Below are 24,964 nucleotides of genomic sequence, written 5' to 3' on the forward strand. Positions count from 1 at the left end.
TAAAAGTGGGTAGGAGTGAATTCCGTCTTGCACCCTATATCCCCAACTATCTACCTGTCTTATCTCTGAAATAGGAGGCTTATTAAGTCGGCACTGTTGAGCCAACCCTTACCCATGTAAATCTAAGGATAATTCCGAATAAACAAGAGTTCATAGTTAGCTCAAAATTAAGGTCAAGTTGCCTAGGTCATTGCTTTGAAATAGTCAGTCTTAAACAGTAAACAACATTATAAAGTAAGAGTGACTTATTTCTTGGTTCGATCTTATGTAAACTCATTGCATAGGACGCTCCCGCTCCTCATGTCACTACATTAATAAATTAGGATCACTTTATTTGTAGCACTTTACATCAAATTGTGACAACTACAGAGTGGGTCGCATCCAATAGTATTACTAGAATAAGACACCTAACCTTATTCATATACTATATACCGTTTTGGTTATTTGCTCAAACTTGATCCATCTTTATGTCGCCATATAAAGTATAAGTATTCATATAATAGCCATGGATCTTTAGTTTATTGGATTTAGTCTTTATAAGTGCAATTTACATATTCAACAATAGTTTTATCGAATAAACTTCAATAATATCTTTATCGATAACAGAATATGTTTAACATTACAAACTATGAGTTGTAGGACATACGACCCAAAACAATAACTAACTCTTCATTCTCACATATATAAAGCTCCATATCCTAAATAATGAGCTTAAGAAAATGATTTAGAGAAAAGAACACTTAACTTTAGCTTTTTCTTTCATACTTCATCTCCTGAATAAGATTTACCTCCTTCTTCACAGTGGACGTAGGTCTTGTTGCCGAACCATTATAAATCATCTATTTCTACTATTCCTTCTTCATCTTCATTTACATGCAAAAATATCTCCAATTAAAGGCTATAGACTTTGGCATCCTATTGAAAAGAGATCTGTTCACATTAGAGATGTAATCTTCAAGGAAGATGAAATGTTCATGCTTAAATATATCAGTGCAGACCAGATCTCTCAAGGTCATAATACTACTAATTTTGAGGTGGAGTTACCCTTAGAAAATGAAGGTTTATGACTCAGGAAGATATTGAAGATGAGTCACCTCCTCAGGCAAATGAGAAGAATGTATCAAGGGATATTTCATATACAAATAACCTACAAAATTACCAGTTGGCCAGAGACAGACAAAGAAGAACAATAATACCTCCTACGAGGTATAACCAAACTGTCTTTTCTTATGAGGAGGTGGATTTTGCTTGCGTAGCTGATGATGATGACATGGAACCTAGCACTTCTGAGGAAGCTATTAATAGACCTAATGCTCACAGTTGGATTGAAGCACTAAATGATGAAATGCATTCACTAAATGTGAATGATACTTGGACTCTTACATCTATTCCTAAAGGCTTCAAACCAATTCCCTCTAAGTAGATATAGATACAAAGAAGAGATACCAAGGGTTGAACAACCTAGGTTCAAAACAAGGCTAGTTGCATAGAGGTTCTCTCAAAATGAGGGGATAGATTACAATGAGATTTTCTCTCCTATTGTCAAACAAACCTCTATAAGAATGCTCCTATCCTTGGTGGTCCAGAACAACCTAGAACTTGACCAGTTGGATGTAAAAACAACTTTTCTAAATGGCCAATTAACTGAGAAGATTCATATGAAATAACCCTTTGGCTACATCAACCAAGGTGAAGAAGACCTAGTCTGTCAACTAAACAAATCCATATATGGATTAACGCAAGCTCCCAAGTGCTGGTATTAGAGGTTTGATGAGTTTATCCTAAGGATTGGATTCTTGAGAAGCAACTATAATAGTTGTGTTTATATCAACTCAAATTTCTTCAAAGACAAAGTCTACATACTCTTGTATATAGATGACGTGCTTCTTGCAGGGAGCTCCAAAAGTGACTTGAGTAAAGTCAAAACTATGTTGAAAATAGAATTTGAAATGAAAGATTTGGGAGAATTAAAGAAGATTCTTGGAGTAGAAATTGTTAGAAACAAAAATAAGAATGATTTATCTATTAGCCAGCATAGCTACTGTGAGAAAGTCCTAAAGAAGTTCTGTAAGAAAGGGGCAAAACCTATTACTACTCCAATAGCTCATCACTTTGAACTATCAACAACTAATTCCCCTAAAGAAGATGATACTAAACACATAGACTATATGTCCAGAGTTCCTTATTCCCAAGTAGTGGGAAGCTTAATGTATCTAATGATTTCAACTAGACCCGACAAAGCCTATGGAGCCAGCTTAGTCGGCCGTTATATGTCAAATCCGGGGAGAAGACATTGAGAAGCCACTAATTAGATCCTCAAATACCTTTATGGTACTAAAAAGGCTATACTTACTTATAAAAAGCATGACTCCACTAATCCTACACTTATTGGCTATGTGGATGCAGACTATGCAAGTGATCTAGACGGGAGAAAATCTTTATCTGGATACCTTTTCTCGTTGGGGCACAACCTATTAAGTTGGAAGGCCTCTCTATAATTTGTTGTTGCTCTTTCAACAACAGAAGAAAAGTTCATAATCTTATCTGAAGCAGTTAAAGAAGCCCTATGGTTAAAAGGACTTCTAAAAACATTTGGCATACAATAAGACAATATCACTACTCTATGCGATAATCAAAGCACCATGTATCTATCAAAAAATTTACAATTCTACAACAGAACCAAACATATAGATGTAAAGTATCACTTTGTAAGAAATAAAATTGAAGAATGAAATATAAGAGTTGAAAAAGTTCATACCGATGACAATGCAATAGACATTTTGATGAAGCCTACATCCCACTCAAACTCTTGAAGTGTCTGAAGCTAATAGGCTTCACCATATCTGAAAAAGGTTGAACAACATAAGTAAGGGAGAAAATCAACTCTTATAGATACTTTCAAGGTGGAGATTGTTGAAGACAGAAGTCAAATTAAAATGTGAAAGCAATCTGTAAAAATTAGTCAATAACAGACTTTGTAATTAACTCGTCATTCTTACATATATAAAGCTCCATATCCTAAATAATGAGCTTACGAGAATGATTTAGAGAAAAGAAAACTTAGCTTCAGTTTTGTCTTTCATACTTCATCTTTGGTGACGAAAATTAGCCGTCAAAGACTTGATGACTAAAATTAGTGGGACACAATATGCGATGCATGTCTTAAGCTATGCGTTGATTCTCATGCATCAGTGGTCATGCGTTGGAATGAAACAATACGTTAACGAATGTATGCGATGACTATGCGTTCCCATCACAAGTTTTCTTGCGCTCACACCAAGTATAACGCGAACGCAAGTTTCTCAAGTGATCCAAGGTCGAACTCAGGGACTTGTAGCTAGACGTATGTAGTAATGTGTATGCGGCGGATGAATAAAAGAATGATGGGGGGTTTTAAGCTACAACTACTCCTACTCCTAACTAACAGAAAAAGCAATGAGAATATGAATGAGAGGTAGAGACACGACAACTGTTGATGCATAGTAAATGGATGGGAAATAGATAAAATGTGAGGATGTCTTCATCGCAACCCTTAAGATTGACCGCAAGGGCAACCTCAACTAACGCAAGCTATACGATCATGCTACACACACTTGAGCATAACTCTAGGACGCATGCGATGTATATGCGATAGTGCCGAGAAGCCTATGCCTAAACCTTCGTAACCCGCTCACATGCTCTCGCCGCATGAGCTTGATAGCCGCATACCACCACATTCTACTTCTGGACGCATGCAATATTCTATCCGTAGGGTGCATAAGCTATGTAATAGCAAATGAAGCTTATCTCTAAGTTCCCCATTCTTGCTTATGCGTTCTAATCCACTCTCTCGAGTCTTAGATTTGGTTTTTAGACTACTCTCTCAAGTATGCCTAAATGATGAATGATGTGTTCATAAGACAAGGTAACTGCATAAACTTGGCTGACGTAAGATTATTCCTATCTCTAGGGAATACTGCTTACATTGCTTAATGCGACCAACCACTTACCCTCCCGGGCTATTAGTTGTTGCTGACTTTACTCATAGACAAGCGTTGCGTCTGCCTATAGACAGGTGTTACTATAGCTTCACACTAAGAAAATAAGGTTTTCTCACACACTCGCACAATGCACAACTTCCGGTGGTTTGCTACATGTTTCATATCTCTAATCCACATGATTAAGTATGCGATACTCTAACAGTCTCATTAAGTGATGCAATGAATGTTAAAGATGCTAAGCAAAGAAAGATGGAGATGGAATTGAAGGAAACGTAAAAATGCATTGAACACCCAATGTATTAATTTTTTAATCCAAAATGTAATACAATACAATATAAGAAAAGAAGAGAAAATGAAAGGACCAGCTGGAAGCAATGTCTTGCTTCCAGCAGATGTGTGTCAAGGCTGCTAGTGGTGCCATGAAAGGGCGGTGGAGCTGACTCTCTCGAGATCTAACTCCGGCGAAGGCTCTGGTTGTCACTCGGAATGGATGAAGGAGATGAAGAACTCTCAAGATTTCTTCTAACGCGTTCGTCTGGATCACAAGGATTCACCCGAAAGTAGGGAACCTTGGATGAAAACCTTGGATGATCTGAAGTTATGCTCAACGGCTTCTATTTATAGAGCTTGATCGCCGACAACATTAATGGACCTGCTCTGATTTTTTTCTGAGTCTCTACTGCTAATGATGTGGTAGGTGAAATGTCAACATCATATTTTGGTTTTCCCGAGATTTGCATTGATGTCTTCATTCCACCAACCTTGCGTTCATCCCACTATTATGTTTATCGTGTAGTGACCGCATTCGCTTAATTACTGCAACTTCTACACAACGACCGCAATCGCTTGACGACTACAACTCTTATGCGATGGACGAATGCGGTTGATTACCGCAATACCCATGCGTTGATCGTATGCGTTCGCCTTTGCGATGGAGAGTTTCTCTGCATGCAGTCGTCTATGCGATAGCCCGGCTTCCGCGTCTGCGTCCGATTCCTGTGTTAGCTACAAAGATAGACAATTGAACGCATAATAATGCATAATAGTGGTTTAGCCGAGATTCCTAATGCTGAACAACGCAAACTTATTTTCTCATGAATTCCTAACATAATTTCCGCATATTATGCTTAACAGCCCTCATAATTCTAAATAAAAGGCCTAAGATGACGTGCATTTCTACATGTCATCACACTCCCAGACTTAGAATCATGCTTGTCCTCAAGCATGCGTTATACTCAAGAAATTCTTAACTCACCTTCTTGCTTTCCTTTGCGATGACCAGCCTCTCAGAATATAATTTATTCATACCTCTAACCTTCGTCGCAATGCTCTCCTCCACTTTGGCTGCTTCTTCAAAAAGATCTTTCTAAGTTAAAATCCGGCAAGCCTTTGCTCAAAAACTTTTTATTCATTCACCGCAACTTTGCATTTAGCTTTTGAGAATGCGTTCGTTCAAAACACTTCAAAAATTTGCGATGAATTATTCAAATGCACCGTTGAACCTTGTTACGCTCTTCGTTTTGGCTTACCCCCACGTGTGTCATGCGGGCATCCGACTTCGATTGCATTCCATATTCAACTCAACTCTTGTCTTGCTTATTTTGGCTTGCGCCTGACAAAGAAGTTACGCTTATGCATTGATCCTAACAACTTACCTTCGTTTTGGCTTGCCCCCACGTGTGCATGCGGACATCCAACTACGGGTAAGTGCCTTTCACAACTTAACTCTTATCAACATGGGTTTCCCCATTGCGTTGACAGTGGAGTTGTTATTCTCAAAATTCTCTCTCTCTCTCTCTCTCTCTCTCTCTCTCTCTCTCTCTCTCTCTCTCTCTCTCTCTCTCTTTTTAGAAATGACTGCAATATAATGAACGCAATTCTCCGAGACCGCTGCCACCCCCAAATTTAGAGGTTAGCAGCGTTCTCACCGCAAAGCTAAAAACAAACGTAACAGGAATATGGTAACCAATGTTTGAGCGAAGGTTTGCACAAAATAAAACTTAAGACTTTCAAAAATTGAAGAAGCTATTAAAAGTAGGGAGCACCTTGCGATGCTTAGTTAGCGGATGCGGTGAATTATACGTACCATCATAGATGCATCGCAAAGGAACGCAATCAGACAAGAAAAGACCTAAGGCAGAATAACGCATGCGATCATGCGTTGGGATCCACGCGATCGAAGCCATGCGTTGAAGGATGAAGGGAATGCTTCCATTGTATTGCGCACCGAGGAGAATTATTTTTTGCACCTACAAGGAGCAAACGCACCACAACCAAGGAAGCAACCGTAGATCCAAAATAACAAGAAAAAAATAAAAATAAACTAAACTAAAAAAGCAAGGTAAAGATAGAGTAGAAGACATCCATGGAAAAATTGGAGTGTTGCCATCGTAAGGAATCTCCCATGCAGGAGATTGCTCTCAACTGCTTGGGTCAAGGAGCTTACCCTAACCATTGGAACTTCCAACAATTGTTGAGCGCATGTTGGCCACCATGTGCTTAGAAATACCTTCAGCTCATGCGACTGATTGCTCTTCTACCTTAGGTCAATATTGGCTTTCGGCGCATCGCCTGCACTTCAATATTGGTTGCAACTTGGTCGCACAAGCTGTAATACTCCCAAGATAAAAAGATTGCCTGCAGAGACACAAAACTCAACAAATAATTAGCTGCTAAGTCCCTGGCAACGGCGCCAAAAACTTGGTGACGAAAATTAGCTGTCAAAGACTTGATGACTAAAATTAGTAGGACGCAATATGTGATGCATGTCTTAAGCTATGTGTTGATTCTCATGCGTCGGTGGTCATGCGTTGGAATGAAATTATGTGTTAACGAATGTGCGATGACCATGCATTCCCATCACAAGTTTTCTTGTGCTCACGCCAAGTATAACACGAACACAAGTTTCTCGGGTGATCCGAGGTCGAACTCAGGGACTTGTAGCTAGACGTATGCGGTAATGTGTATGCGGCGGATGAATAAAAGAATGATTGGGGGGTGGGGGTTTTAAGGTAGAACTACTCCTACTCCTAACTAACAGACAAAGCAATGAGAATATGAATGAGAGGTAGAGACACGACAACTGTTGACACGTAGTAAATGGATGGAAAATAGATAAAATGTGAGGATGTCTTCATCGCAACCCTTAAGATTGACCGCAAGGGTAACCTCAGCCAACGCAAGCTATGCGATTATGCTACACACACTTGAGCCTAACTCTAGGACGCTTGCAATGTATATGCGATAGTGCCGAGAAGCCTATGCCTAAACCTCCATAACCTGCTCACATGCTCTCGCCGCATGAGCGTGATAGCCGCAACTACCGTATCCTACTTTTGGATGCATGTAATATCCTATCCGTAGGGTGCATACGTTGTGTAATAGCAAATAGAGCTTATCTCTAAGTTCCCCATTCTTGCTTATGCGTTCCAATCCGTTCTCTCGAGTCTTAGATTTGTTTTTAGACTACTTCTCAAGTATGCCTAAATGATGAATGATGCACTCATAAGACAAGGTAACCGCATAAACTTAGCTGACGTAAGATTATTCCTATCTCTAGTGAATACTGCTTACATTGCTTAATGCGACCAACCACTTATCCTCCCGGGTATTTAGTTATTGCTGACTTACTCATAGACAAGTGATGCGTCTGCCTATAGACAGGCATTGCTACAATTTCACACTAAGCAAATAAGGTTTTCTCACACACTCGCACAACGCATAGCTTCCGGTGGTTTACTACATGCTTCATATCTCTAATCCGCATGATTAAGTATGTGATACTCTAACAGTCTCACTAAGTGATGCAATGAATGTTAAAGGTGCTAAGCAAAGAAAAATGGAGATGGAATCGAAGGAAACGTAGAAATGCATTGAATACACAATGTATTAATTTCTTAATCCAAAATGTAATACAATACAATATAAGAAAAGAAGAGAAAATGAAAGGACCAACTGGAAGCAATATCTTGATTCCAGCATATATGTGTCATGGTTGTCGGTGGTGCCATGGAAGGGCGGTGGAGCTGGCTCTCTCAAGATCTAACTCTGGCGAAGGCTCCGGTTGTCACTCGGAATGGATGAAGGAGATGAAGAACTCTCAAGCTTTTTTTTAACGCATCGTCTGGATCACAATGATCCACCTGAAGGTAGGGAACCTTGGATGAAAACCTTGGATGATCTGAAGTTATGCTCAGCGACTTTTATTTATATAGCTTGATCGCCGACAGCATTAATGGACCTGCTCTGATTTTGACATTCGCGACGCGTTGGTTCTTTTCTGAGTCTCTACTACTAACAGCGTGGTAGGTGAAATGTCAACATTATCTTTTGGTTTTCCTGAGATATGGGTTGATGCCTTCATTCCACAAACCTTGCGTTCATCCCACTATTATGGTTATCGTGTAGCCACAATCGTGCAGTGACCGCATTCACTTAATTACCGCAACTTCTACACGACGACCGCAATCGCTTGACGATCGTAACTTCTATGCGATGGATGTATGCGGTTGATTACCGCAACACCCATGCGTTGATCGTATGCGTTCGCCTTTGCGATGGAGAGTTTCTCCACATGCGATCGTCTATGCGATAGCCCGGCTTCCGCATCTGCGTCCGATTCCTGCGTTAGCTACAAAGATAGACAATTGAATGCATAATAACGCATAATAGTGGGTTAGCCGAGATTTTTAATGCTGAATAACGCAAACTCATTTTCTCATGAATTCCTAACATAATTGCCGCATATTATGCTTAACAACCCTCATAATTCTAAATAAAAGGCCTAAGATGATGTGCATTTCTACATATCATCAATCTTCTGAATAAGATTTGCTCCCTTTTTCATAGTAGATGTAGGCCCTTGTTGTCGAACCACTATAAATCATAGCTTTCTACTATTCCTTCTTCATTTTCATCTATATGCAAAAGTAATCTCCAATGAAGACCTAACTATTTCTAATTTTCGAAGAAACAAAGAAGAACATTGAGAGAGAAGAGGGTTTGAACTTACCTGAAATGAGACTAATCTGAATTGATTGAAGTATGATACTTCTCACAACTAAAAAACATGCAAATGTGATCAGTGCTACGTGGTTTTATTAACAACACAAACTAAAACAAAACTTTCAGTCTTGGGCCATCATTCGGCCTACAAAACCAAAATAAGCCCATTAATAAGCTACAGATAGAAACAATGTTTGGTGATCTAGTTTAGTGACATACCACTACGTTTGGGGGCAGTGTGCCTGGGAAAGATAATTTCACTAATATGAAGTCAAGCTATTATAATGTTGTACTCATTTGTAAATAAATTATTACAGTGACATACGTATAGCCTAACTTTATGCAAGATCACTTAAGCTTCCCCGAGATTTCCTCTCAATGAAACTTAGGCTTTCCTTAAGTATGTGGATATTAGTGAATGCTCACTTAGGCTCTCACAAAATGCGAGAGACTCCCTCTCAATGAGACTTAGGCTCCTCCTAAGTATGAGACTTCTTCTCAACTTCTATCTTTCCAAAAACTTCAAATGAAGGTCACTTTACTTAGAAGACTTGGGCTCTCCCTAAGATTGAGAATTCATTCTCAAGCAATAGTATAATGAATTGACAAGATTCAAAGAAACATTCAAGATTTCCAGCAGCAAGTCTTTACAATCACACGATCGACATACTTGTATTTTCACCACAAATATAAGATAAAGGCTCAAACAAAAAGCTTTAAAGTGGCAACCCTAAACATTCAACCAAAACCCTTATATATACGTAATATAAAAAGATAACCAAGACATATTCAACCAGCCTTACACAGAAAAGAAAAGAAACCTTGCAGAAAAAAGCACTTAGGATTTTCTAGATAAGGAAAAAATATTCTACGGTGATTAGTAATTCAAGAGATATCTAGAAGAATATTTCAAGAGACAAGATGAAAAAATATCTCAAAAGACAATTGCCACAACAACCTTAAAAATATAACCAAGATCAAATCTCTAATAGTTATAATTCGTAACGTAGGTAACCATTTTGAATGAATGTTTATATATTATATCAATACACACCAATGATACAATTGAAAATTGAATTTTAAACCGGCGTTGATAATATACTATTATTATACTTGAACAAATACATTTTTAAAGAAGTATTGATATATTAATGATACATCAATAATGTTTTACTTGAAATAACATTTGAAATGAACTACATATATACTACTATTACACTTATAATGATAATTGAAATTCTGTTTAATATGAATGTTAGTTAATAAACTACTGAGATATTGCCACTAATGATATACTTAAAATTAGTCTTTCATAAGCATTGTTACACTGATATTTATACTTTAAGTGAATTTTGAATGAGTGTCGAAATAATACACTAATAATAAGGAAGTTTATGGATTTAAGATTTACAATTATTTTTTTGAGATTTTTTAAATATATTATATTGTATTGTAATATACAGTAGCTTAAATATCATATTTTATAATTAGAAAAAAAAATATTCTAGCAATTTTAATAAATGTATTAAATTTTAAGTTATGTTATTCTTCGTTTATTTGGTCATTTTAAGGATGAACAAATAAATATGTGAGATTAGACCAAAAAAATAATATCATTAATTAAGTAATAAAACTTTGTGTTTGGAAGGGTATAAAAGCAAACAAAATCTCTAACTTTATTGCGCAAAAAAAGTATATTTAAGAGTGATATATACCAAGTATAGGTCACCACCATGATAACACACAAAAAAATTGTCAACTTATATACATAATTTAAAAAAAAAAAAATGATGATTGATTACCATTCAAAAACAGTTCAAGAAAAATGATAAATCAAACGTATATTTTTCAAAGAAGAGCTCACCATACTTACTATAATAAGTTATTATAATATATCGATTGAACTAAAATGTATAAATCTTTGTAAAATATTCATTAGAGGATTTTTTATCTTATTCTATAGTTTAATTTTATGAATGACTTTTTTTTCCATATAGAAATAGTTTTCTTGCTTAAAAGATTGTTAGGGGGATTTCCTATCTTGGTCGCATAGGTATATAGTTGCTAGATATGATAGTTGGATTTGACTGTCGAAGATGGTTGATGCGCGAAATTGGACGTCAAAGGTAGTCTTCACAAGAGTGTTGGTCGTGCATAGTGATCATCAGAGGTGGTCCCTACAGTTGATCATCAAAGGTGGTTATCAAAGTTGGTCATCAATAGGTAGAGTCATTGAAAATATTGGAAGGAGAATTGGTTATTTTAGCCTATGAATTGTAAATAATTTGGTAGCAAAATGGAGGTTAAAATAAATCTCTCTCCATTTTTTAACACACACCCAAATACTATAGCCAACTCAATGCATTTTAAGTTGGAACCCAAACACCCCTAAAGTTCATGGGATATAACCAAAGTTTAAAATATCGAGGTCTTAATTTTATTGAAATTTTAATGGAAATATCGATAAATCGTCGATTTCAATGGTTATTTCTAGGTAAATTATAAAAACAAAAAGTTCAAAGAAAATAAACTTAAATTAATAAATAAAAATTTTATGATTTTAAAATAAGTTAACATATGTATCATTTATATTATATTTACATTAATGACATTTGTTACTTTTTTTATTTTATTTTATTTTTTTGTTTCATGGATGTTTCTACTATAAAATAGAAATATCGATGCACCCTTCATGTTGATGTTGAATATAAGGAAACGTGAAAATATCAATAGAAATATCGACATGTGGATGAAAATTCAATACTATAGATATAACCCATTATTATTATTATTATTATTATTATTATTATATGGGATATAACCCAGTATTGAATCATGATTGATTTAAGTTTACATTTTATGTGGAGATCAATATGGTTATGATATCCCATCATTGAGATACACTTTCTCTTTTCTCATCCCATTTTAAACCCATAATATATACAATTGAACGTTGAACAATCAATCAAATTGATGGTATGTTTGTGAGCTAGTGATCGATGGTTGAAGTAGTAAGTTTTTTTTAAAATGATTTAGTTACAGTTAATTATGTGAAATTGATTTTTATACCATCGTATATTATATTTTGGTTACAAACTCATAAAAGTGATTTTTGATATATTTAGAAGTGATTTTAAATTTTTTTTTTTTTTTTCAAAAGTGATTTTAGGGTTGTCAAGATCTCGTTTGGTAATCATTTTGTTTTTTTGTTTTTTGTTTTTGAAAATTAAGTATATAAACACTACTTTCATATCTAAATTTCTTGCTTTATAATCTACTTTTCACAATAGTTTAAAAAATCAAGTCAAATTTTGATAACTAAAAAAAGTAACTTTCAAAAAGTTGTTTTTTGTTTTCAAAATTTGGTTAAGAATTCAATAATTTTACTTAAAGATGCAAATCATTGTAAGAAATGTGGATGAAATAGGTTTATATTTTCAAAAACAAATACTAAATGGTTACCAAAAGAGACCTAAATTACTGCAATTGTATTTTCTATTTGAGAAATTATTTAACTAAATAATTATGATAAATATCTATTTTTATTAATTTATTTTATTGTTTGATTTTTATATGCAATTCAAAAAAAAAAACATGATTGATATGTTGTGTAAGAAAAATGCGTATAATAAATGTAGAACGAAAAATTTAAAACATATACATCATTCAATCTAGTGGCTTATATCATCACAAATACTTATAACTATAAATTATTAATAATTTAATGACAAGTAAGTCTGTCATTTTTTCTGGCAAATATTTAAAATAAAAAAGATTTCATGAATAGCCAACCAACAATATTTTAATAAAATCAAATTAGATAGTCATCCTTGAGACTCATTTCTAGTCAATCACCTCAACAAAAATCACCTACTAAATGGTTCTTTCGAAGTCAATTTAAAATGATTTTCAATTTTCCTAAAATCAATTTTAGTTCATGTCAGACATCATTATTTTAAAGGAAAATGATTTTGGAAACGAAAAAAGTGATTTTGACAACGAAAAAATAATTTTAAGATCACTCCCAAATATATCTTTAATAATCTTTTCCTACTCCCAAATTAAATTATATTTAAAAAAATTAAATTTCAAAAGATCAAACTAATCATTGAAATGAGAAGCTATCACGCAGAATTATAAAATCTTTGAACGTTTTTTAAGTGAGAAACAAACATTTAACCTTAAAATTTGTAGTATAAATTAAATCTTATATCAATTGAGCATAACCGAATTTTTGAGTTATTATTGAAATATTTAAAAGGTTAAAATTTTTAATCATTAGGCGCATCAAAAGATTTCACAATGTATCTATTTAATAGAAAAAGAAAAATGAAAAATGAATTGCATTGCCAATTGCCATCCCATCAATTTTACACAGCAAGAATGGTGCTGGATGGCTTCTATAATTGCATTGCATCTCTAATTTCAAATTTATTTGAGTGAATTTGGTTAGGGAAATAAAAGATTGTGATAACTCATGCCTATCTATTTCACATTTTTTTTAAAAATGTAAAAATGCATATGGTTTCTAGTGTCACCTATTACATTATAGTTGACTTTCTACCACTTCATTATCTAATCATCACTACTTTTTCACTAATAAGAGTTTAGCTCAATTTATATTAATATGTATCAAGAATCAAAAAGTCCATGGTTCAAATTATCTATCCCCATTTGTACTAAAAAGACTCATCAATACTGTCTCGTTTATTAACCATTTTTGTTTTTTTGTTTTTATTTTCGAAATTTTCAACAAAACTCATAAATTATGAAGAATGCATTGCTTAATCGTTCCAAATGAAATGACCATCTAATGAATATTCTGAATGGTTTCTTGTAGATTAATTTAGGGTTTCTAATTAACTTATTATTTTCTCAATTAAAGTTAAAGTTCCGATATTAGTAAGCATCCAGCCAAACACACAATTCTAAAATGAAAGGGTCAATCTAGTACAACAACGTGGGAATGATGGATTAAACCCTCAACCTCTAGTGACAGAGCACATGTTAATACCATTAAGCCTAACTCACTTTGACAATAAAATGGTCAATCAAATATATTTTAAACTAGGATGCGCATGTATCTTGAACCAAAAAGCAGCCTCGAATACTCTAACCTTACCTATTATTAAACCAAAACACGAGTAATTAATTAAAGCAAAAAAAATATTTTTTGGTTTCTAAATTTGATTCTAATTCTTATTTAGTCTATAGGTTTAGATATGCTACATTTTTACCCTCAAATTTGAATTTAATTTTTTATTAGTCTCTAGATTTCAAAATGTTACACTTTATCTCTGAATTTTGAATTTTGAGTTTAGTTTTCATTTGGTATCTATGTTTCAATATTTTACACCTTTACTCTTGAATTTTCAATAATGCTCACTATGGTCTTTGGTGTTAATTATTGTGATTTTTTAAATTAAATTGGGAAAGAAAATTAGTGAAAACTAAGAGTAATTACTTTAAATGACAAAACTGCTAGAAATATTTTCAAATATAGCAAAAATGTCATTGTCTATCGATGATAGATTTTTATCAGTGTCTATCACTAATAGATAGTGAAATTTTGATAAACTTGTAAATAAGTTAGCTCATTTTCTTATATTTGAAAATAACCTGAAAAATATATAATTAATTTAAGGAAAACTTTCACAAATAGAAAAATGTTTAATTATTTACGGAAATAGTAAAAAAAAACATTGAAAGATACCTTCTATCAGTTTCTATAACTGATTCAAAGAATATTAAAACTTTTCAGTGTGGGGTGGGGGAATCAAACCTCAAACCACAAGGTTTAGTATGAACATTATGCCAATTGAGCTACGCTCTTATTGGCACCCTTAATTTAATTCTTTTAAATTAATTAATAAACATTAATTTCAGGGACTAAAAGTGAATATTTAGTACAAAAATCAATGTTAAAAATACATGAGATGGAATCAAATTTCAAGGTTCAAAGGTACAAATGTAACATTTAAGCCTCGTTTAGTAACCATTTTGTTTTTTGTTTTTGTTTCTGAAAATTACGCTTATGGACACTATTCTCGTCTCCAAATTTCTTCCTTTATTATCTACTTTTCATTAATAGTTTAAAAGATTATGTCAAATTTTGATAACTAAAAAAAATAGCTTTCAAAAAGTTGTTCTGATTTTTAAAATTTGACAAAGAATTCAACCACTATACTTAAGAAGAATGCAAATTATTATAAGAAATGTGAACGAAATAGATTTAATTTTCAAAACCAAATGATAACCAAACGGGACCTTAGAAATCTAATTACTAAATAGAAACTAAATTTAAAATTGGTAAGTAAAAGTGTAACATTTTACTAGAGATGAAATGAAAATTAGACGTGCATTATTAGGGGTTGCTTCCTTAGGCAGTTTCTAAAGGGTCATTTGGTTGATTGAAAAGGAGAGGGAAAACACACATAATTAAGGCATATGCATCTCTGTATTTGGGGCACTCTGATATGAACACTAAGGCAATCCATGGACTAGAAGTCCATTGTTCATAAATTTCTTGACCTTAATTTAATAATATTATAATCGATAAGTGCACTACCACAAGCGTGCATCTTTGCAATATAATTTTGAAAGTTTATTCTAACACGCTCATGTAGGGGCATCAAACTTCATAAATTCGATTATGGACTCTCATTCTCATGATTATGGAAATTTAAATTCTGATTTCTCTGTATTTTCATAATACTTATTTCAGTACATCAACGTAAGTTTGTGGCAAGCAAGTTGTATTTTTGGTATACGAGTGTACACTTGTTCGATTGGTTTCATTGTCATTGATTTACTTCTTAAGTGGTGTTCACTATTGCCTTATCTCTTCTCTTTTTAATATATTTACTAAAGTTTAGGGGTGATCATCAATTGATTGGGGTTGGTTACTCCAAAAAACCAAGTCCGCCCGACCACGGTTGGTGTTGGATGAAGCCTACATTGACCATCTCACCAGCGTGCAAAAACCGGTCCGTCTATTTCATTGGTTTCGTAACTTCTTTTTCGTTAGTCTCATTATGTGGTTTTTTTTAGTTCAAATCTCCTAATTTTAGGTAATATTTCATTCTATCAAGAAAACATCCAAAACCCAATTCAAGAAACTAGAAGACCAACATCTTTTGAATTGGAAGAATCAAGAAAATAAAAAAAAAACAAACCTAGTAGTATATCGGGCTACAAAGTGAGCAGCCCCGTTACATACACAAGGACAATATGAGAATGAGACAAAGTCTAACTAACTCGTCAAAGCTCGAGTTTCCTCAACTGCATCCTTTACCTCAGTAAAATCGACCCGACGGTTGTTAATCAAATTCACCCTCTCCTAACATCATATTCAACCATGATAGAGAGAATGGGAAGGTAATGTACTAATGTCCAAAAGTGTGGATAAACAAATTCACTGCATCTCTAGCATGGACATTAGTATATTACCCTATAAAAGCAATTTCCACAAATTCAGATAAACAAATCCCCAAATTTATTCCAAAGCAATGCCCACACTCTTAGCTTCCCCAAATATGATGAGTTTTTTTCGAAATATTCATTCTCAATTAAACACGTTTTAAAATATATTATCATTATTATTAAATATAAATATGAGAATATTAACTTTTCACATCAAAGAAAAAAGTACATATCAATTATTATTACATATTGTTACTTGTTACTTGTTAGGTAATAATTTGTATCACTATTTTATATATATCATTAAAATGTGTGTGTTATTCCATTCACATCATTTTAATCTTTTATTTGGGAAACTAAAGTTTTAACTTTTAACTTTGACATTAAAAAATAAACTAAACAAATAAAAAATTTAAAAAAATAATGTAAAATATTTTCAAACCTTTATTTGGGAAACTAAAGTTTTAACTTTTAACTTTGACATTAAAAAATAAACTAAACAAATAAAAAATTTAAAAAAATAATGTAAAATATTTTCAAACCGACACCAACCGATCTTCCCCTCTTTCCAAACGAGCCATGTCAATTCGATTTGCGATTTTTTGACCTATCATACTCATCCTTACTAAACTCAATCAGTTTGTTTAATTTAATGAATATATATTGATTATCTTGCATTAAGTTTGAAATGAAAAGAGGAATCTTTTAAATTTTGAGGGAAACTTGGGAGGCCTAGTTCATGAATTTAGAAATTTTGGATGACAAAACTTTACTATCTATTTTATCACAATTTGATTGCGGAAGTTAATTACATTCGCTAAATGAGAATGAAGATGATTTCTTCAATCCACGGACACAATACATGTAAAAAAGTGAATATTTTGGACCTAAAACAATATTTGAAAAATGAAGAGACCATATTCTTTTGTGATTATAACAGTGGAACTGTCATGTAATGTTCATGGCAATCCTAGCACTTTTGTGTTTTCATGAGGCTTTGGATTCATACTCACGCATACCTGATACGAGCTAAGTTTCAGGCATATGACAAGTAATGTAAGTTTGATCAGTTTACAGACATGATATTCTTTTATCTGAGTATAGGCTTTTCAACTTCAAACTAGATGCCGCGGACAAACAAAACTTATCCTTTTTCAGCGTTACTCAGCTTGCCTTTTCTTTCAGGTGATTAACAAGCCAAAGAGACTTAACGAAGCAGAAGTATTAACCGAGAATGAATTGTTGCAAATAGTAATGTCCATGGGTGATCATATGCTTCAGCATAATCCTTCAACAAAATCCATGGGCATCACGAATAGACCCTTGTTCTCCAGCAGTTGAGCTGCAGCTAACGGATCAACTTCCAGCAATTTTCCCATCATCTCCTCAAGAGGCTCAATCTGCATCTCTTGATGGCTCATGTAATGACCATATCCCTATCAAAACCAATAATAAAGGAGCTTCTATTTTCCATCCCAAAATTTCGAAAACTAGAAAACTATATATGAGTATTGCATTGAACTTTCCAAAAGAAAAAAGTGAAATGTTAAAACCAAGCATGAGATGATACCTCAACGAATATGAAAGGCTCAGAAGATGATTCTCCTCCTAATTTGCTCTGACTTAAGTCCTGCGCAACCACATGGATGCCTTAGTTTCTTCTACACCCATAACATCAGTTTTTTAGCGACTTCACTCGCAACATCATTACAGTTGGGACATTTCAAAGTATTCATCTGTTTGTAGAAACACATTCATTATAAGTGCGAAACTACCACAAAAATACAGTAAACAACCATCTTAAATCTTCTCAAACTTGTTTTGTCATCCATCCAATGTTGTCTGCCTCGTTGCAATAGATGATGATGTTTTTTAGGTGACTCTACAAAGCAAAAGACAATACCGCTGGCCCTTTATAGTTATTGCTCAAGAACATGCCTCAATTTTAGGTACTAGCTTACTATATCTCTTTACAAGTCTCCAATATATTTTTTTTTATCAGTGCTCATATGATTTGAGATATTAAATGCAGATATGACAAACATCATCACCATTATTACGGGCTTGTTAATCCAAATCCTTATCTACGTTACCAACATATGACCTCTTTCTCCCCCTCACCAACATCATTTTATACTGCAACGTGTGGGTTAGGAAGACCCATGAAGCCAACAAGCTACAAAGAAACTCTTACCAACATTTGGATCAAAATTACATGAATACGATTTTCTCGAATCTGTAAAGTGCAATGTAAAGAAACATGCAAAGCAGCAAGGGCTAGGCTGCCTACCTTTATTTGAAGCTGTAAGTACTTGATATGGTCAATGACATCGTCTAGAGCAGATGCTTGATTTTCCTTCAGAAAACAAAATTCCAGTGAATTTAAAGAAGATATTTAGCCTATGCTTTAGGTCAAGAAATGGAAAGTTCAAAAGATAATGCTTTCATTTACTTTTATCCTCAATAAAATTCAGGAAAATTTATGACAGCAGAATGGCTCAATCATGTTTACTCATTGCATTTGTATAATGATAAATACTGGAATGGTTTCAAGTCAAGTTAGTGCTTTGAAGGTATATTGGAATTCTGCTTCTACACTTATCCCTTCATACAAATTCATGCCTGTCTATGGCATAATGACACAGAAATTTACCTTTGATGACTCAGGAAGAAGTTCCTGCAATGCTTCAAGTCTTTCAGCTATCCTTATCCTGCGTTGCTGGAATAAGAAAGCATATTAAACAAGTTAAATTGGCCCCAAGGGATCACATCCAGTCCTGCTACTTTCGATGATTGAATAATATAGGTTTGTGTATGTTTCACAATTCACACTCATGCCATCACATTTCTGCTCTTTTTCTATATAGATAAGATTTTGGTTGCAACTAGTAAGGTGTTTGGCTTACACGATCAGCTGAATAGCCTCGTCGACTTGATGAACTGGGACGTGATTTGGATACAATACCAGGTGCATTGTTCTGATCCAAAAACCGCAAATTAGGATAACTTGAAAAATCCAGATAGTGTAGTCTTTGAGAAATGAATATTGATTAACAAACAAGTATGTTTAACATACATTGTGCTCAAAACTGAAAGCAATGAATTTGAGGGGATATATGCCTATATCCCTGTATTTAAAAGATCTATTACTGACTTCAGCGCAGTGACACCGATAACATTTGCATATATGTTAGGCTTGGCACAGATTGGCTTACCCGTGAATCAGTGGATTTTGAACTGTATGAACCTGCGAGATGATTGTATGAAATCTCACCACGAAGCTCTGAGACTCCATTAATAGTTTGAACAGTATTAGGAACAACTGCTATCAGATCTTTTGTTGATGCCTTTCGAGGAAAGTTTGAAGTTTCAGCAATAAACTCAACAAAGGCTGGAGACGTTTTTGCAGTCTGAGTCCACTCAGTTAAGTGGGGGAAGTTGGTTTGGTTTACATTTCTATCAGCAGACAAAACATGGTGATGGTTTGTAAAATCACCAGGTGCTTGGGAAACAATGTTGACATTCGCACCAAAGTTCAGAGAGAGCATTCGTACAGAGTTATTGCAGCCATTTTGTCCTTCCATTCTACCTGCATTGTGACATTTTAAACTGAAATACTTGACGACAAGAATGGACGCTAAAACTTGCTTAGAATAAGTTAGAGATGCTCCAAAATGCCACGTCAACTCAAAAAAAAAAAAAACAAGCCTAGAAGAAAGGATCGTCTGAAGTCACCGTTGTTGGAGCAATTGAGGGAAACTAATACTCGATTACAGAAATCTTGAAGGGAAGTAAGTCAAAAGTATGTTTGCAAGTGATTTGAAAATGTCAAAATATGTTTAAAATCACTATGAACTTTTTCCTGCTCAAAATCAATTCTAAAACACGTATCTAATCATTCAAGGTCATTTTTATGTTTGGTTTTAGACTTTTAAATGCAATTTACTTACCATCAAAATATTTTGAATGATTAAACTCATATTTAGGAGTAATTTCAAACATGAAAAAGATGATTTAACCACTTCAAAATCACTCTCAAACATGCATTAACCCACTAAACAAGTAGCTGCTTTACAAAGAATATCCAGAAACATAAATTGAAATTCCTGGACGCTTAAAGTATTCCACCTAATTCAATCAACTGTTGTTGAAAAGTTGAGCCTACAACATCTCTCCTAAGACATCAAATATATTGATTTACCTGAACACACCCAATAGATATTTGAAACCCCATCGACATACTAGCATATGAAATGAGCATTTCCCCATATTTTCGATTTGTTTGAAAATACGATTCTAAAAAGTATTAGCTAGATTAACTACAAAAGTAATCCAGGGTTTACATGACAATAGAAGAAGCAGACTGATAAATAAGTAAAAGAAGCTACTGGAAACAAAGGCACCAATAAACAGCAATGTGGGGGCACAGAAGCCTTTAAGAAAATAGAAACTCAACCAGAACTGAAGCGTCAATCAGGAAGACGAAGAACATAACAACTACAATCTACACAGAAAAAATAAAACAAAATGTTAATCTGATTGAACCACAAGAAAGTTGGAGGAAATATGGAGTTGGAGCAGTAAGCAATTGAAAATGCAAAGTGAAGCTCCACATAGGTAACTACGTTTGAATCCAACTTCATCATCGAAAAAGGAATCACTACTGACGATTTATTTTTACTACAAAAATAAAGCACATGTAGGTAGTAGTTATTAGAATGCTAAGGTCACGAACAGAGAAAATGTTAATACTAGTGAAGCTATGGAGGATAACAGAGGGAAAGGGATCTCACGGATAACAATGGTGAAACCAGGAGGATGAAGAAGACAGAGAGAGTGAGAGTGGAGGGAGCGACGGTGATGTTGTACCGTACGTGCCCAGCCCACTATTTTTCACACATCAAACGCACCCTCAAAATAAAAATATTTTGGTGTATCTTGAACATCATTTATCTTTATGTATTTCATCCAAATTTTTCGATTATAATTTATAAGGATAAATTTTACCTCTTTTTTTTTATAAATATTTTAATATTTTTTTTATGTGAATAATGAGAGAGATGCAAAAAGATGGATGTCTAGATGCATCCAAGTATTACCTTTCAAAACAATTCACTTTTTAATCCCAAACTTCACCATTCTTATCCAATTTTCACCCCTAATAATTTTATACTTTATCAAATGGTCAAACTCCAAATTTAACTTGCATTTTTAAAATGTTGTCGTTTTATTTCAGAATAATTTTATATAAGATAATAGTAAATTTAGCACAATTTAAAGTTATTTGAAAATATGACACAGTTTGAAGCTATGTTAGTCAAGTGATAGATTTACTCAAATAGTTTCAATTTTTTATACTTGTACTATAAATATTTAAATTGTAGATAAGAATTATGAATTTAGTGATATGAAGACGTGGCATTACAATTCACGGTCCAATCTTGTTTGTTTCTTATAGTGATATCGAGTTTCTTTTTTTTTTTTCTTTTTTTTTATGTGAAACATGTTGTTGATTATAACCATAAAAAGATATAGAGATTTCACAAACTTTAAAAGATACGTGAATTAATCTAAAGATTGATGAACTAAATAAGAGTTAAACAATAATTCTTAACTTTAGTCAATTTTACTTTTATGTCAAAACTTAGTTCAAAATATTTTTAAATACTTTTTCTTCATAAAAAAAGGTATGATCATATATAATATATATAATTTTTTGTATGTTGTTAATTGGGATCTTAAACTTCCAATTTCATCAACTTGAACCTTGAACTTAAATATATGCTACAACTTTTTACCCTAGTTCATATTCTTACTAACTCTCTGTATCATTGGGCACCATAAGAGACAATTTTTTCTTAGATATATTTGGAATGATAATTTATTAAAGGGCTAAAATTGCAACACTTTTTTTTAGGTATAAGATTGTAATAATCTAAATTTGAGGTATAATTTGATATAATTGATATTACAAAATTATGGGTTAAAACTTGGAATCATATAGGTGACCCAAATTTTGGGTCCAAAATGAAATATATTCTAACTTTTATAACTAATTTTTTTAAAAAAAAAAATGATTACATCATATCAAGATAAAATTACCAAAATGGACCATTTTGCAATCGAATTAGGATCTCGCTTTCTCTCAGTCCTCTCCCATTTTCGCTCTCCTCTCTTACTCTCACTCTCGTCTCTCCCTCTCACACTTTTTGTGGGAAAACCCACTAATCTAATGCTTCAAACTCACCTCAACTCCACTTTTTGATGAAAAATCACAGATCCAACCGATGGAAACATCGATCGATCCAATAAACTCAAATTATAGTGAAAACCCACGCATCCAATGCTCCGACGGTCTCTCAAATCTCTTTTTGATGAGCCCACAACCTCTCTAGTAAATACACGGTCGCCGACCACAATGCAACGACTAGAAAAAATGTGGAGAAAGAATAAAACTGGGAAGAGGAAAATGGCAAAAAGATTGAAAAAATAGAAAGGTAACACTATACTAAATGAAGGATGTTAAATGCAATATTGTAACACTTAGTAGACACAACTTAGTAAAAAGGAGAATAAAGCAGACATAACTAACAATTGTTAATTCAGTTCGGTGAATACCACCTATGTCTAGGGGACAGTGTGTCCAAAAAAGATAAATTTACTAATGTAAAGTAAAGAAATTAGAACGTTGTACTTATCTATTGAGATAAGTAATAACAGAGACACACATCTAGCTTTACACTTTAAACTAATACTTAGGCTCCCCCTAAATACGAGACTCCCTTTCTATATTTCTTAGGCTCCTCCAAAGAATGATACAATAGTGGATAACTCCCCCTAAATGAGAGACGCCTTACCAATGTGTTGTTTATCATTCCTGCTTTAGGTGAAGATCACTTCACTCTATGAACTTAGGCTCCTCCTAAGTTAGAGAATCACTTTTAGCTTTAAAATGAACTTGAGTAATATTCACTATGTGAGAACATTCAGGTAACAAACATAACCACCTCCTCGAATGATACATAAATTTTATTTCTAAAGAGGTCACACACAACAACTAACAATCATCAATCAATCTCACAAAAGTCGCCAACCCTAGCAAACAATATTACCACTCTTAAATATGCAACGAAATGAAAATTGAAACCCTAAAAACAATTCTGACTCCTGTAGAAAAGGAAATACAATTTCCAAAAAATGATGCCGAAATCTTCCAAATAAGGAAACAAAGAGATATACAGACACCACATCTTGAGAGAACAATATCTTGCTAGAAACCACAAGTGTTAAGACATTTCGTTTAACACCTACTGCAAAAACACCACAACACAACTTAAACAAATATGCCAACTGTACAACCCTAACAAAGATTAAATGTATATAGATAATGTTGGTTGATGATGATGTAAGCAAAAGAACAAGAGGTTTAACTTCAAAAAGTGGGGCAAAAACCTTTTAGGCTTTGTTGGCACGAGAAACTTGGATGCATTTGTCGTTGCCGTGAGCCCTTCCTAGGCTTGTCCGTCGGTCAACTTTTTTTTGTTTGGTCTCGTTCTTCGAACTAAATTGTAAAAAAATTACTCAGGTATAGTGCCGAGCCTACTATAATATTATGCCAAAATTAGTGTAGGAAGAAGTACAGCGAGTAAGGTTAAAACTCTCATTTGGTGATTATTTCTTCTTCTTGGAGTTTTCGAATATAATTATTTATAATGTCATCCCTCTAACATTTGTCTATGGTTATGTCTAACATCGCAGACATCAAGGTAGTTACGACACTTGAAGTTGTAGAGTGCTAGGTCGAGCTCGACTAGTCGACCTGAAACTCAAAGCTAACATTTTTTTTTTCTTGACTCATGTTTGCCAATACTATTAGGGGTGTTCATGGGTTGGATTGAAAGACTTCTTAGACCCCCCAATTGTTCGGGTTGTAAATTTTTTCAACCCAAATAACTCTTATAAAAAAATGGAACCCAACTCAACCCAATCATGAAATATTTGGGTTGGGTTGATTTGGGTTAATCGAGTCATTTATTTAAAAAAAATTTCTAAAAAGAAGCAAAACATAAATATGTAAAAATCTAATATAATTATTTTCATATATTGAATTAAGATTAACAACTCAATTTCAATTTATATAGTGAAAATTTTCTTTCTAAAGTGCAAAGAAACTACTTTTAAGAGTTGTTGAAAAATAAATTATTCAAAAAATATTAGAATTAAATAAAATTAAAATCAATATATAAAAATAATTGTGTTATAAATAATAAAAAAATATATTTTAAAGTTAATAATAAATTCGGATTTGTTTGAGTTATATTAGGTGAACCCATGAATCAACCTAACTCATAAAATTTTCATTTATTTGAGTCCAACCCAATCTAAATGAGTTGATAACCCAACCCAAATCACATGAGATGGATTGGGTTGATCGGTCTTTTCGGATCATCGGATTTTTTGAACACCCTTAAATACTATTTTCCAAATTTCTTGGCCTTGGACCCATCCATAGGCTTCGGGCTTGCCAGTGTTAGCCTCAATACGGCCTTGGACCCGCC

The 24,964-nt window shown here is 33.6% G+C and overlaps 1 protein-coding gene and 1 pseudogene across 6 annotated transcripts; one reads left to right on the forward strand and one right to left on the reverse strand.

Moving 5' to 3' along the window:
* Positions 1 to 24,964, forward strand: part of LOC150035884 (uncharacterized) — a 70,703-nt pseudogene that overhangs the window by 23,128 nt on the left and 22,611 nt on the right.
* Positions 17,305 to 21,317, reverse strand: LOC120077542 (transcription factor LRL3-like). Of its 6 annotated transcripts, none has more exons than XR_016529560.1 (7): positions 21,200 to 21,317; positions 19,622 to 19,995; positions 19,313 to 19,384; positions 19,060 to 19,125; positions 18,697 to 18,762; positions 17,977 to 18,142; positions 17,305 to 17,842 (listed from the first exon to the last, which is right to left on the reverse strand). XR_016529560.1 is itself a non-coding variant. In XM_039031456.2 (7 exons), exons 2-7 carry the CDS (start codon positions 19,988 to 19,990, stop codon positions 17,684 to 17,686), a joined length of 792 nt encoding a protein of 263 aa, XP_038887384.1. In that variant the 5' UTR covers positions 19,991 to 19,995; positions 21,200 to 21,317; the 3' UTR covers positions 17,305 to 17,683. The 6 variants fall into 6 exon arrangements, 3 of the variants coding, with proteins under 3 accessions (XP_038887384.1, XP_038887385.1, XP_090169823.1); XR_016529559.1 differs by lacking the exon at positions 21,200 to 21,317 and adding an exon at positions 20,952 to 21,135; XR_016529561.1 differs by lacking the exon at positions 21,200 to 21,317 and adding an exon at positions 20,863 to 21,095.

This window comes from Benincasa hispida, chromosome 5, assembly GCF_027475165.1.
Source record: "Benincasa hispida cultivar pf3 chromosome 5, pf3_genome.v1.1, whole genome shotgun sequence".
NCBI lineage: Eukaryota > Viridiplantae > Streptophyta > Magnoliopsida > Cucurbitales > Cucurbitaceae > Benincasa > Benincasa hispida.

Bases quoted from the DNA above. Each gene is read 5' to 3' on its own strand.
- LOC120077542 (XM_039031456.2), bottom strand. From the start codon at position 19,990: ATGGAAGGACAAAATGGCTGCAATAACTCTGTACGAATGCTCTCTCTG. The intron at 18,037-18,696 runs GTAGGCAGCCTA...GTGGTTGCGCAG, and splicing joins ACTTACAGCTTCAAATAAAG to GACTTAAGTCAGAGCAAATT. The intron at 17,843-17,976 runs GTATCATCTCAT...TGGTTTTGATAG, and splicing joins AGCCTTTCATATTCGTTGAG to GGATATGGTCATTACATGAG.